Raw genomic sequence first — 14,369 nt, 5'->3', positions numbered from 1 at the left:
TTAGGGGTTTTGGATTGTTTTCAGTTAGCAAACTAGTTTATCTCTCGTTTTTTTTTATAGCAAGAAAAATAACGTTGAAAGCATAATCTTATTGTTTAAATTCAACACAAGTTGAGAATTGCTTGAAAATTTTCCAGCAAATAGAGTTAAGATGTGATTACGTGTTAGGTTGTTTCTGTCAGTAGGGTTCGGGCTTCTGTCCTCAAGAAGGGAAACCGCGGTACCGTGTGGAGCGCCCTTGCTTTCTTCTTCAGGAGAGGTCACATTCTCCTTACCGTCCTTCACATCTTCCACATTAGATCTAACATTGGTTCTACCGCCAGTGGTTTCTTCAGGAGACTCAGTTCCAGTTCCTGAGGAGGAAGTGTCTGCAGCATCTAGAGCCGACTCGTTGTCCTTTTTTTCTTCGCTTGCGGGTTCTTCCTGGCTACCATTTCCAAAAAACCTGACAAAGTCTTTACTCACACATTTATACAGAGAATGACAGATGTAATGACCAACGCAAATAGTGCAGTTGCCCGTCTGCTCCCCTGTACGCGAGTCCTCCCCCTTTAGTTGTGTGCAATTTTTGGTCGCGTATTTGGCAACTTCAGCATCACGCATCATGGTCAGAACGTCAGATACGCCTTTCAAATCTGTGCAATCCGGGTCGCGATCCGGGCGTAGATACCAGCGCGAAATGTAAGCTTCCGCTGGGTTGCGAAGAAACAGTAAAGAAAATAACAGAATCAACATTTCCTGCTTGTCCATTAGTTGATCTTCTATCACACAAATACCAATAAAATTTTGTTTTAGAAAATAAAAATGTGACACACAACAGTACGCGTTTCGATAGTCTGGCGATTGCTTTTATGCTAAGACATTGCGATTTGTTTGCCAACGAGAGTTTCGTCCCTAATGTAAATTTGAAATTAGTGGTTTGGGGAGCAACGTGTTTATTAATAAGGTTAGGATTAGGAATCTTGAAATGCTGATGACCTCCTCGCTTTCCACGCCGAGGCGGATGAAAGACTTTTTTCTTGTCTTTGTAATCGGACGAAGTTAAACGACTTGCCAACGTGGGACGTGAATGCTCTTCTGGTTAGTCGTTGTTGGTATGGGCGCTAACCGACGTCTTGGTCGTATCACTAAGTCAACCTTTGCTTTCCCCGTCACAAGGAGAACGCATGTAGCACGTTAACGGAAGGTAACTGAGACTCAACCAGTTGGCGGATGTTGCCGACGTATCGCGAAATACAGCTCGATTCAACATCGTTTTGTACGGTTAAACCTTGTTGTGCTGCGGGAGCATCCAAAAGCACAGACAGGCGAGCGGCGACTGAAAAGGGGTGGTAAACCGGGGCATGGCTGTGGTGACTTATTTGGCAGTGAGTTGTTTCTCTCCAGCTTTGTTTTGTTTGGTGAGAGTCGCCCCTTCACATGAAACTGTGTCCAATGCAACTGGTGTGAAAAATATGCGATAGCTCGGTACGTGTGTGCTTGTGAAACGCCGTATGTGGCACGCAACGATGATTCTCGTGTGTAGGACGTTGCCTTTTTTCTTGGAATTCCTCAACATTACTGGTTAGTCAGGCCTTTGAAACCGTTTGAAGTTTCCAGCGGCACTAATGGTTGAGAAGTGAGAGATCACTTACTTTTTTTTTTGAGGGGGGCGTCCAGTGACTTGATCCCTATTGTTGCGTCGACCTCGCCTCTACCGCTCTCACAAGAGGTGCACACATAAACATACTAACTTTACTTCACTAATGTGGTTGCCACGTTACAATATTATTTTCAAAACAAGAAAATGCACGATACTTGTTTAATTGGATTGTACAGACCTCTTATCCAGTTGTCACTGGTACCCTGCGCCCCACTGTGGTGTAATTTCCCCAACCTCGGCGACTGCGGACTTCCGCCACCTCTCAAACAACTTTTTGATCTTAAAAAGGGACAACTTTTTATATATTACCCTCCCAAATTTTTTAGTGGATTACGGAGTAAATCATATACTTTACCATGTATCTACGGACCAACATTCGAATGAGGAAGTGTCATGGCAACAAATGTTTTCAGTATTTCAAAAACTGAGGATTATACATTCGTCCTTGTCGCAGGGTTGGTGGGCGGCAGCCAACTCCCTGACATATATTCTTTTGTGATTCGTTTTCTCAAAGCGTTTCGACGAGAATGTACGCTCACAACAACCAACAGCAACAGCGTAGTTTCGTTGGCGGACATCTCCACAAAGTTACAGGCACTTTAACACAAAGAAACTAATTTAAAAAAGGGAACCCCAAATATCAATCCAGTGGGGAAACATTACTATATCCAATATTAACATGTATTTGTATATTAGGTAAGCAGTTTTATCCAATTTGTGCAAGGTAGTTTACGTACACTCCTTCATTTCCTCCGCCAACAACCTCTCTTCTACAATTCCCCCATCCACTTGCGACAACCACTCTTCCATACTCACTTCGTTATCATCGCCGGCACCACTACCCCCCAAGGCATTGTTCTGCTTATTTTTGGTGGAGGTGGAACCGCCAATGATCACTCTTTTCTTCTTAGTTCTAACCGCAAGAGCCTCGAATTCCTCAGCAAACAATTTCTCCTGGAGAAATGCATCTATTAACAGCTTGTGGGAAGACTTCACCTTCGCAAATAATTCTTCGAATGCACTAAAATCTTTGATCACCCTGCGGAGAGTGGGATTATTTTTCGTGGGTTCTGCTTCCCACACGACATCGTGAGCATATTTCCCACCTCTCGTGTTTCCTTTGGAGCCGGTAGTTCCATTTCCATTTTTGCTCACCCCGAGTATGCCATCACCCCAAATGATGTTCTCTGTGAGGTTATGGCTCTTCATGTACCCACCCCCAGGGGCTCCTTTAGTGAGTTGACACCCCATATCCTTTCCATAGTCATACCACGGATCGGCTCTATTCCCAAGCGACAACATAACGTGAAGCGTGGTCTCCAAGTTTGTCTCAAACTCGTTGTCAAACAGTTCTCCCCCCTCTGTAATTGTGAGGAACTCCCATTCCCCTGTTTTGGAATTGTTAGCGTAGCACCTTTTCAAAACCTCCATAGGACTGCCATTTGTACCCCCAATACACGTTTTCGTTTCACTTTCGTTGCCGTACGACTGTGCGAACACATTCACCATTTCGTCCAGTCTCCCAGCTGCAATCCCTGCCTCACCCACAACTCTCCTCCCCATTTTCCATAAGGCTGACAGTTCCCGTCGCATATTTCTCTCCTTCGCCCTTATGTTGGTAAGAAAAACCCTCATTGTCCCGCACTTTTCTCCTTTAGTCCATTCCGTTAGAAGCTTCAAGCGGAGTAGCTTTTGCAGCAGTTTCACCTCGTAAAAGTTTCTATCCGCTTTTTCCAGTTTGCCCTTCACAAATGTAAAAACCGATTTAAGCTTTTTCGATGCTCTGCACACGGACTTCACGGCTTGCAACTTCAAAGCCACCCCAGCGTTACCACGATAACAATAGTCACCACCAACAATAATCAGTATTAACACAAGAACAAACTTGAGCATCTCTACTATCAAAAAAAAAAATCAGCACGGAAGGCTAACACACCACCACCGAAGATATACACATGTTAAAGACACCTGGTCTACGGTGATGCAAAACAAGTGAAACTGATTCAAACAAAAACAGGAACGAAAACTAAGAAAAACAACTGGTAATAAGTGTAAATATTACATTCTCCACACAACGCCATCTCTTCCAACACCATCTCTTCCTGAAACGCTTCCCTATTTCCCAACCCCACAAATGCCTTCCCTATTGCCTCTTCCACTGCCGATGTGTTGTCCGCTACATCGTCAGTTTCCTCATCATCAAACTCTGAGGGATGACCACTGTGACTTCCAATTTCATGAGAGAACTCCCAATTCCACTTATCCCCAGTCTCCCCCACCAATTCATCAATTTTTTCTGCGTCGATAAAAAAATTTTGCAAGTCTTCGTGTACATTCCTTATAATAGGGGTATGCTCTACAGTGTCTGCTTCCCACACTACATCATTTATGAGTAATTTGCTCCTTACATTCGACGTCCTTCCGTCATACCCTCGGCTACCCCTCTTCACCCCAAGCACCCCGTCTCCCCAAAACAGATTACCAGATGGGCTCTCTCCGACGAGGTAACCTCCGCCAGACCTGGCATTTGTTAGACGGCAGTCCTTACCGTCCATGCCACTCGTCAATGGGCTACTCCACAAATCATCCTCTGTATGCAACTCCAATAATTCATTAAAGGCGTCAGCGGTAACATTGTTTATATCTTCTAACCTGTCCCCTTCATCAATCCCAGTAAAGTCATCCCTCTCCGAATCTGTCAGATAGCAATCTGGAAGTGCAGTCCTCTTTGTTTCATTCCCTTCATCCCCAATGCAAAAGTTTCCAGTACCGGCACTGTACACCCTCCTCCACACATTGACCATCTCATCTAACCTCCCTGCCGCCAGTCCCGCATTTCCAATTGCCGCAAGCCCCACGTATTTCAATCTATCAACCTCCTTTCTCCCTTTTCTTATCAACCAAGTTGCTTTACTCATAATAAAATCGGAGACATCCTTGCACTCTCTATTCGTATTATTCGACCTTCCCTTCACAATCTTAAACTTCACCACTTCCAACATATCCTCAAGATCGGAGATCTTTTCCAAGGCAATATCCGTTCTTCGGTCTACATACTTGAACACTGACTTCAACCTTTTCGACAGTTTGCAGATACTTTCCCCCGCCTTCAGTGTGAGCGCGCTATCGTCGGCTAAAGTGCAATAACTGACTGACAGCAACAAAGGTAGAAAACAATTCACCTTCATAGGTCCGACCCTTCTTTAAAGAACAAAGAACAAAGGAGAGGGTGGAATATTACCGCAGCTGATCCACGCATCCGTTCCTTTATACCTATTTATACACGTTCCGTTCAATAATCCAGTTAGGTGCTTGGTATCCCGTTATTTGGGTGATGGTTATTGACCCTGCCGCGACGACCCGCGGCACTCCGCTGAGTGGCAACGGACTTTAGTGACGGGTATTATTTATAACTACAACACTAACACAAAGTACTTTACGTAGAGCCCTCATTTCTTCTTTCTATCCCTTCTCCCAACTACCAACAATCTCTCCCCCCCCCCCACACACACACATACATAGACCTACACAATACACACTTCTCTCAAGACATTACTAATATTAAAATACAATTAACAAGAACAACCTACACCCTCTCCACTTCCTCTATCTCCTTTAAGAGCACTCCTACATCCTCCTCAGCATCCTCTTCCACAACAATAAGTCAAAGGAGTGAAGATGTAATATTACATCCCGTGCAACAGTGAGAATGATTCCAGTAAAAGATTGCGGATGATTACCCACACACATACAAGCACAACCTCGTAGTACGAATGCGACACATTAGGCACCGCACACGCCATCATCACAGTGTGCGATCCCCGCAAATCCTCTAGGTCTTATACACTTTGTTTGCTGATACTTCATCGTTATCGTATACAGTGAAAAGAAAAAAAATAATAACATGTACACATTCTCAGCTATTTTGATGTGTTTTTGGCTTTACCTTCCTGTTTCGTTCGCTAGGTCGGTCGGACGAACCGTGCTCCTACTCAATGTTCTTGGCCTACTATGTATATAGAATAAGGGAGTACGAAGTGCGGCCATGTAGCTGGAGTCGATGAAAGGTAACTCAGAGAAGATTCAGCACAAAGGAAACACAAGTGGAGAGAGAAAGTTGGGAGCCGTTACCTGGAAAAACGGTAGAGGACTCACCTGGCCTTCTGCACGCTACGTGTACGCTGCACAGAAACAAGCACAGTCTGTGTTGTGATCGGGTTATATTGCATTTGAGCCATCCCCTTCCCTTACATCCATTACTCGGTACGTTTATCTCACCCTCACATCTGTTTTTGTATGACGACACCTCCACTACCCTATTCCCCCTTGCGAGCTGGGCGGAAAACCTGCTTGTGCGCAGTAGTGTGAAACACCCCGCTTCGGTTAATTCAGTTTTTCCAAAGCGGTAGTAAGCGTTTCCTTGATTATGGACTCCACCCGTGGATCCATGCTGGATGCCATTTCACGAAACAGGTTGTTTTCGAACTGAGTAACAAGCTCGTTCGTCGACGGACATTTCAACTTAGCCAAAATCAACAACTCACGTGCCACGAGAAAGGGCATTCGGCACATTGTGTAGAACTCAACTGCTAGGAGGTGCACCTCCGATGACAGCGCATTGTGCAGAAGGGACGCCTGAAGATATCGCCCTGCTTTCTTGAGAGGATCGGAGATGTCTACGTTGTGCAAGTAGAATGTACGTCTCAGGTTTCCGATACGCTTTCCTTCCTCCACATCGCTATACTTACCCACTTCTGGTCTAGGAGCATATTTGGCTCGCACAGCCTCCTCACCTTCCTCATGAATCTTCATATATGTCCTAACGATACGGGGGCACAGTTTCTGAAAGAATTTGTTTTCTTCGAGGTTGTCGTCACAGGCGATTACGTTAAACCAGGCCCTCATCGTGCACCTACGAAATACATAGTTGTGAAACTCGGACAATTCATTGTGATTACGTTGGTGGTGGCTCTCGCACATCAGGTAATTTGATAGTGCAGAGATGTAGTCACCCATTCGATAATACGCATCCCCTACCTCTCTTTCATACCATGCGCACTGGGATTCCAGCGCAGTAAGGTATGTATCGTCAGGTACCTCAGTGGTCTTGTAGAACATTTGCATTAGTGCTTCCCCCTCCCTAATCTTGTTGGCGCGGAAGAAGTACTTGGCAGCCTTTCCGTTGAGGTACTTGTCTTGTAGGTCCAACCGGCGTGCCATATCGGCCGTTTTCGCAGCTTCGTCCAACTGGTTGTTCTTCGCTTGTATTTTCGCCTTCATGAGGTACAAAAGGTCAAACGTTGGTGTGTGGTCGATGGCGCGGCCAATATACTCCAAAGCCCGTCCAAACTCACGTATACGGCAATAGTGGGAAGCCAAATACATCCAAACCCACAAAATAAAAGTAGGATCTTTCTTTCCACCGAAGCTTGAGAAATCTCCCGCCATGAGTTCCTCTTCCCATTGATGGAACACCTCACCAATATGCTGTGTGCGATCAGGACACTGATAAAGTGATTTGAGAACACTGAAAAGCGAGGGAATGGTTTTCACTATGAACATCCCCGCGTATTCACGAAGTTGGTCCCTGAACTGCTCGATAGGCACACATTCCAGGACCTGCCGTTTGGCGTAGTTACTCTTGGGGTTTACTTCCTGAACTTGTTTAAGAAGTTCTAGGTATTTATCCACATCACGCTTTGGACGTCGGGCTGCGTCAAGAGGAATCTTGCGCAATTGGGCAATCGCGGCAACGCAATCCGCCTCCGCCATTCCTCTGGTGATGAGCTCCATGTACCATTTCTCAGCTTCCACCTTTTGCCCGAGAAGTGCGTGAGTTTTGGCGCGAAGAGACGCCTTTTCGTATTCATCGATGATCTCCTGGCTGTGTTTCTTCAGTAGATCCAATGCTCGGGCAGGCGCATTACAAGCCAACTCTAGTTCCACCTGATAGAGGCGCACTTCGCTCTTCTCCGCCCTGTTATCTCCTGCTTCCATTATAGTAGTCATAACGTCTATCACAGCAGCCGCTAATTCCTTGTTTCCAAGCATGCGATGGCCACAGGACAGTGCAATCCAGTTGGCGCGGACGCCTGGTCTTAAGGTCACCATCTTTCTGCGAACGTCCACGAATTGCTCCCACTCCCTCAATTGTACACAGATTGATGAAATATCTCGTAGAACGTTTACGTTCGATGGGCCGTATTCGTGTGCCTTCTGGAACGCATGCAGCGCCTCCACGTGATTATCATCTGCGCGGTGGCACATCCCGAGCGAATGCCACACAACTGTGGAAGTATCGTTGAAACCGAGGGCGCTTTCGATGATTTCACGTCCCTCTTCCTTACGACCCATGTGGTGCAACGTCAACCCCTTCAGTGCGAGGGTGTCCGCGTGGTTGGGGACGACGGACAGAATGCTGTCGGCTGTGCGCAGGCCCTTTGCATATTCCCGTGCATCGAAATCGCGCGCGAGTTTGTCAAAGAGTCGCTGTTGCTGTAAAGGCAAGGTTGTAGCCATTGCCACTCAACAAGTGTAGAAATTTCCTTTTTTTTCTTCTTGTTTTAGTGGTTACACTCGCCTATCACAGCAGTTGCCGGTGTTTGATGGTTGTTTACTGGTCCCACTTATCTGCCTTCCCTTTACTGTTGTTGTTACCGTATCAACTCCTCTTTTCCTCCTATTTTTCTCTTTCGTTTCCTTTTGTCGATGTGACAAGTTACTGTAATTATTCAAGAATTAATTTTTGAACGACTTCTCCGCTCCCAGGATTCCACCCTTGGCTTTATTTTTATTTATTTTTAACTTCTTTTTTGCGTGTTTGTGCCACCGGATACAACACCGAGAGGAAAAGACTCGCTAGAGTGTGATCAGAACCGGGAATATATTCCTTTTCCCTATTTTTCCCCCTTTTTTCTTCGTTATTATTATCTTTTTTTTTGTTTTACCTTTCACACGTGGTCGTTTGTTTTTCTTGATTTTGGTCGAGCTGTGTCAATAACTTTTACCGCTGCTTTTGTTGGGTCTCGTGTGTCACACGGTTAGTCACGTGAGATAACACGCCAACGTTAGCCACTTTCCCGTCGATGTGAGTAAATGCGGACCGCAACGGAAGAGGAAGACGTATGTGATGAAATAAAGAAGAAAACAAAAAAGGGAGAAGCAACGCATATTAGAGAAGAAATACAGAAGACAAAACCACCGCCAATGGTGGGATGAGATGACCAACGGCCAAACAGAACTTAAACCAAAATAAAGCGGAAGTTACATCTCCTTCCTCGCTTGTTTCCGCCCTTCGCCCACCACGATTTCCCTCATAGTCTTTGCCGCCAAAAATAAAATAACAAGATTGGGGACGGATGTGACCGAACTTTTTTTTTAAAAAAAGGTACGATTTGGTGTTACTATAACCGCGGTTACCCAATATATATAAAGTTGCACAATATAATGGTCTACCACAAGCGACGTGTGCGAAGACGCCACAAAATATACATGCGGTTGTGTTAACAGCGGCGACATGCACGAACGTTCGTTAAGCGTTTAAAAACAATTTCTCTCCAAAGACACTACAGCGCAGGCGTCTCCAATGCGCAATATATATATATATATATATATATATATATATACGCCAATAATGATACAAGCACCCCGACAAATCAGATCTCAAATGTACGGTCGACAATAACAAAACCTCTCGCCTCATCCACAACCTTCACGCGGCACTCCGCAGGTTCACGGTCGGCACGCGTTGCAGGGACAATAACTTGCGTTACACCTGAGTCAAATGTTACTGTAGTGAGCACTCGCGGTGAGGTTTCCAAATTACCCTTCCTCGTATCTGCTTCCTTCTTATTGTTATTTTCATTATCTTTACTGCCCTCCTCGGTGTGCCTTCGAGGTTCGTCATTGTGAGGGTACGTCACCTGCATAACCACACGGTCCCGCACCCTTTTGTCGATGCCTTCCGCACGTATGGCGAGATGGCTTTCCCGCTGTTCCACAATGAGACTTACCGCAGCCTGCTCCGTGCGCTCAGCAATACTTACCAAATAGTTCGAGTGACAGGCATAAAGAATCGCAGCCGCCAGAAGCCGTGGGAATACTTGTATAGTCAAAAAGATTATGGCGAAATGGCCAAGGTAGCGTCCGTCGACACGGTTACTGTTGTGACGCGAAACAATAAAAATGAAAACAAGTGTCATGGCCATAAAAAGGCCAATGCCTTCACCTAGGAAACGCATTTGTTGTTGCCGCCGTTCGTGGTCGGTAAAACGATATGAATGTCCTGTGTGCGGATGACTTTTTGGAACCTCATCTTTGACTTCTTCCATGAGATGATCATATGCCTCCTTTATATTCTGAAACGCCGCTGTTGCGTTGGGTGGTGCATTGGGGTTGTCGGGATGAAAGTGCTTCGCTAGAATGTGATAATGCTCCTTAATTCTGCTGCTGTCCCGTACCGCCTCCTGAAACCCAAGTCTGTGATAATAATTGCTGCTTTCCCATGCGGCGCCGTTAATGATCAGTTGCTCCATCGGAGACGTTGACTGCAATCGGCTAGGAACGGCAAGGGGTCCCGCAGGGTGGCATATGCTTGCCCGCAAAGTGACGGTTGAGATTGTGGGTGCTGAACGTCCGCTAAATGATTTTATTAGACCTCGCATTCCTATCACGGTGTTACCGGAGATGCTCTCACGGTCGAATCGGTTCCTTCCAATAAAAACTACGTGAGGCAAAAGAATTCAGTGGGTGCAGAAAGAAGAGGTATCTGTGCGATCACAGAAGCGCACTGCAGGCGCAACAGCGCAAATGCAAAACAAAAACAAAGAGACGTATATGAATATTGGCACCCTTAGTAGGGAGCGAATTCCTTAACGGCAAATTCTGGAGAAAAGCAACTAAAACGGCAATAACACCATGAAGAGGAAATTATATTCAAGACAGAGGAAATTAAGATAATTAAGACAGCCTTGGGATGTTTCGGGGATATTGTTCCATTTACCCAAGGGTTGCTGTCAGACAGTGAGAGGTTGATGAGCAGCATCGCGCGTAAACAAAAGAATATACGACAAAATCATAACACGTACAACGAACATAACCGAACGGAAAAAATTAAACATCTTTTTCATAAACGGTGGACATTACCACGTCGTACATCTGCACATGGATGGTGCACATTTCCCTCATTGTATGAGCACCTCCAGCAGAGCCAATTGGGGTTTTCGTCACAACGGAACGGGATACACAGATACACCCGCTGTTGCTAGTGGCCAGGTGAAACAGGTTTTGGCGCATCGACGGTGTAAAGGCATTCTCCCAGTGGTGGATAATTACACATACTAGCCATGTAAATACCACTTGTCTCTTTGTGTGAAGTACTTGTGTACATTACCTGCCATTTGAGCAAACGCTTCCGCGATAGCTCCAACGCAGCCTCTCGCTCCAGCCGTTCCGTTTCCTCTCTGACACGAAATAACTCTTCTCTGAGCACTCGTTCGCGTCGCCGCTGCTCCTCCAACCGTGTTTTCGCTGTTACAGTTGCTTCACAATTCTGTGAAAAAGAGTATACGTTATCACAACCTTTTGATTGTGGTGATTTGCATATCGAATGAGGTGTAGCAGTTCTATGGTCTTTTGAAGGAGTTGTGGGAGGGGGAAGATTCTTTTGGACGTCCATATGCCACCTTGTCTGGGGCTGGAATACGTAGAGTTGGTCATATTCATGCAGCTGCGCGTCACTAAGAAGTTTCTCCCATTGTTGAGATTTATCGTCGTAAATGTGAACTAATGCAATGCTAAAGTCCGCCTCAGGGTACCCCTCTGGTCGCCGGGAGTCCATTTCTGTAGAAAACACAGTAACTATTCTCTTCTGGAGATCTTCTATGGTCGGTTTTGAAGGGAACCTTACCTCCAAATTGCATTTCTCCCCGTACAGGTCAGCGCACACGAGGAGTGGGTACATTTGACCTTAACAAAGTAGCTCCGTACACCGCCAATGTACTGTTACACTCTTTTCGGTTTGTTGTCTCTTTCGCCCCTCCTGTGAGAAAGAACAACAACAAAAAAACTGACCTCGCCGCGCGTCTTTCCTTTTTACCTAGGCAAGAAGAGGGTTTGTATCCATATATGTGCACGGTGAGAAGTGAGTAGACGGAATGACAGCTTAGTGGACACCAAAGAAATTGCCTTTGGGGGTCGTAGAATGTAAGACCTAAACTTCTTTTTTTAATTTAAAGGGGAAGGGGCTCAGTTCCAAGACCAAAGGAGGTCAATAGTGACGCAATAACAACACAGCGGTAAGTCACTTTCTGTACGCTGCACTACACTCGACCCGGGGCGTCAGTGTGCCCACGCTCCAAAAACACGCTGTGAAAACTTGGGGAGGAAATCACTGGTTGCGTGCTAAAGACGAAAGGGAACCTTTGAAGACAAGTATTACCCTCCTAAAGCTGAAGTAACGTTTTCGGCCGTATTTGGTACAAGGACTCGCATCCATAATACATACTTCCTCGTCACCCCTCACGAAACCGTTTTATCGTTATCCATAAGCAAGGCAGCAGAAACTACACCTCAACAGATGCGGTAGCTACCGAAAAGACACGGGAAGACACTAAATGTGTCACTAAGTTTCGATGAAGCCTCTGTAGAGAAGGATAGGAAGGATTAATGTACCCGCTTCTTCTACACAGACCACAGTAAGTCTCTCTTCGTGAACACACACGGGAACGTAGCTGGCGCTTCACCCCCGTTACTGGATCCATTTCTTCACAAGTTCACCGATACCATACCCCCATCCACAGGATAACAAAGCGTGTTTAGATCACCACATTCGCATAAAACTTGAGCTCAAAAAGTCCTCCTAGAGTTTCGAGATCCAAGGTCCCAAATTAAACAAACCTAAAAGGGGAAAATAACAACGTGTTTCCCTTGTTAGGATGTGTCGTCCGCACAGACATTGGGAGTCATTCGGATGGCAATGAGCGTCAAGATTCTTAGACCGAAGGTAGCACACCATACATGAAAGTCTGCTGACATCCTCGTAAAAGGAGGAAAGCAAACTGCAACCCACCGCACGTAAGTGACACTGAAACCAGGTGCAAACGTTGTCCATGAAACCTTATAGTTGAAGTAACTACTCTCCTTTCCGTTTCATTAGCAGTCGCTCTCACCTATGCCCCGACTGCCATCTGGTATAGTGCCCACTCGAACGTTGTAACTGCAGTACCTCAAATCCTTTTACAGCGGAACCAAACGATTACCATTTAGGCGGAATAACTTGGCTAGCACAACGATAATGGTGTGGAGTGCCAACACATCCTCCTTCCTCACATCACCAAGGGAGTTGTATTGTGACGACTGAGGGGGGTCATCTTTGCGGGATGGGAAAACTTTCAATATCGCCCCACGATCATCTCCGCGGACGTTGTGTGCCTCCCCGAGTACCCGTAATTGTAAGCAACAAGTACGGAAAAACTCATGAACAAGTCGGTCCAAGTCCGGGTCAAAGGGTGTGTCAACAGCGGTCAAGCAGGCATACAACCAAACGCCGTAACCAGCGGAGCGACCAATCATCCTCCCATCCTCGTCCAGATAGTCCACTGGCATTAATACGCGCAAGAACGAAAGAAGCGATATTACATCCTCTGAACAGCCGCCGAGTCGAGGAAGGCGCTCCACTAGGGAAGGCGGCCTCACTGAATTATCATCGTTTCCTTCCCCAGTCCCTACTGCGATCGGTTCACTCTCCTTTGCCGATTTTTCAACGCTCCCTTCACAAGAAAGCACCTCGCCGCTGTCAACGCACTCGTCTTCTTCACTTGTAGCAGCCTCAACACAACAACTGGGCTCAGCCTCCTCCTGAGCATCATAAAACGAGTACGCCATTGGTTTTTTGCCTTGCTTAAACAATTTTAGTGCGCGGCTAACGACGGCAGTGAAGAGAGCGGTAATGCCCGCACTTTCGACCCAAACGAAAAGCGAAAGGGTAGGCTGGAATCCCTGTTCCGGGCCATGAATCAAAAGATATTCGTTCCAGTGCCGCAAAATTGAGGATTTCGGCACATGTTCCCCAACATTTGTTGACAAAATGTACTTCATGGCCCTCACTGCACCCTTTTTCCTTCGCAAGGAAGCACGCGACGATATTTGAAATAGGGTGTTGCGAAGCTCAATCCAACTCTCTTTGGTCATTCTGGAGACAACTTCGTCAAAATTAGTGCACTCGCCCACAAAAGAGTACTTCAACGCATCCTCCACCCCGGCTTTTAAGGTAACAAAACGCTCTCGGGCATCCTTCATTCGCTTCGTCGACACTTCCGTGTACTGGTACAGCGGTGCTTGGGCAGGGTCCAGAGTCGCATTCTGCAACGTCCTCCCGGGAAACCACTTTTCCATCAGCGTAATTTTCACCGGTTGTTGCAATACTTTTCTATCACCATTACAACCAACCAATGGACTGGTAGAAGGACCATCCGCGACAAAAACTCCACAAGAAGAAACATTGACAGCGTCCCTCGCAAGAGAAACAACGTCAAATTCATCATCATCACACATCCGCTTTCGTTTCTTCATTGGTAGCCTTCGAGCCACGGTATGTATAGGTTTGGTGTCGACTGTTTCCACCTCCACCGGCGTGGGATGATATGCAGTGACAGAATCCTTTCTGAAGTGTTTCCGCTTCAGTTGAGACACCCGCCGAAGGTAGGCATCAGCATCGTCTTCCATCAGC

The 14,369-nt window shown here is 46.2% G+C and overlaps 7 protein-coding genes across 7 annotated transcripts; all 7 read right to left on the bottom strand.

The window, feature by feature from the left end:
* Positions 1 to 54: 54 nt before the first annotated feature.
* TbgDal_X6920 (hypothetical protein, conserved) lies at positions 55 to 750 on the bottom strand (the record flags this gene model as incomplete). Its single annotated transcript, XM_011779568.1, has 1 exon — positions 55 to 750. One exon carries the CDS (start codon positions 748 to 750, stop codon positions 55 to 57), a length of 696 nt encoding a protein of 231 aa, XP_011777870.1.
* A 1,621-nt stretch (positions 751 to 2,371) lies between these two features.
* TbgDal_X6910 (procyclin-associated gene 2 (PAG2) polypeptide,putative) lies at positions 2,372 to 3,535 on the bottom strand (the record flags this gene model as incomplete). Its single annotated transcript, XM_011779567.1, has 1 exon — positions 2,372 to 3,535. One exon carries the CDS (start codon positions 3,533 to 3,535, stop codon positions 2,372 to 2,374), a length of 1,164 nt encoding a protein of 387 aa, XP_011777869.1.
* A 110-nt stretch (positions 3,536 to 3,645) lies between these two features.
* On the bottom strand, positions 3,646 to 4,830 carry TbgDal_X6900 (procyclin-associated gene 1 (PAG1) polypeptide,putative; the record flags this gene model as incomplete). Its single annotated transcript, XM_011779566.1, has 1 exon — positions 3,646 to 4,830. One exon carries the CDS (start codon positions 4,828 to 4,830, stop codon positions 3,646 to 3,648), a length of 1,185 nt encoding a protein of 394 aa, XP_011777868.1.
* A 1,195-nt stretch (positions 4,831 to 6,025) lies between these two features.
* TbgDal_X6890 (N-acetyltransferase subunit Nat1, putative) lies at positions 6,026 to 8,161 on the bottom strand (the record flags this gene model as incomplete). The annotated part of the gene is made up of 1 exon (XM_011779565.1): positions 6,026 to 8,161. One exon carries the CDS (start codon positions 8,159 to 8,161, stop codon positions 6,026 to 6,028), a length of 2,136 nt encoding a protein of 711 aa, XP_011777867.1.
* Positions 8,162 to 9,297: 1,136 nt separating this feature from the next.
* Positions 9,298 to 10,305, bottom strand: TbgDal_X6880 (heat shock protein, putative; the record flags this gene model as incomplete). Its single annotated transcript, XM_011779564.1, has 1 exon — positions 9,298 to 10,305. The coding sequence occupies one exon, from the start codon at positions 10,303 to 10,305 to the stop codon at positions 9,298 to 9,300; it is 1,008 nt and encodes a 335-aa protein (XP_011777866.1).
* Positions 10,306 to 10,904: 599 nt separating this feature from the next.
* Positions 10,905 to 11,603, bottom strand: TbgDal_X6870 (hypothetical protein, conserved; the record flags this gene model as incomplete). Its single annotated transcript, XM_011779563.1, has 1 exon — positions 10,905 to 11,603. The coding sequence occupies one exon, from the start codon at positions 11,601 to 11,603 to the stop codon at positions 10,905 to 10,907; it is 699 nt and encodes a 232-aa protein (XP_011777865.1).
* A 1,274-nt stretch (positions 11,604 to 12,877) lies between these two features.
* On the bottom strand, positions 12,878 to 14,365 carry TbgDal_X6860 (hypothetical protein, conserved; the record flags this gene model as incomplete). Its single annotated transcript, XM_011779562.1, has 1 exon — positions 12,878 to 14,365. One exon carries the CDS (start codon positions 14,363 to 14,365, stop codon positions 12,878 to 12,880), a length of 1,488 nt encoding a protein of 495 aa, XP_011777864.1.
* Between the last annotated feature and the right edge of the window lie 4 nt (positions 14,366 to 14,369).

This window comes from Trypanosoma brucei, chromosome 10, assembly GCF_000210295.1.
Source record: "Trypanosoma brucei gambiense DAL972 chromosome 10, complete sequence".
NCBI classification, from domain to species: Eukaryota; Euglenozoa; class Kinetoplastea; order Trypanosomatida; family Trypanosomatidae; genus Trypanosoma; species Trypanosoma brucei.
The sequence above is the reverse complement of the archived record's forward strand: the minus strand, read 5'-3'. Positions and strand labels throughout refer to the sequence as shown.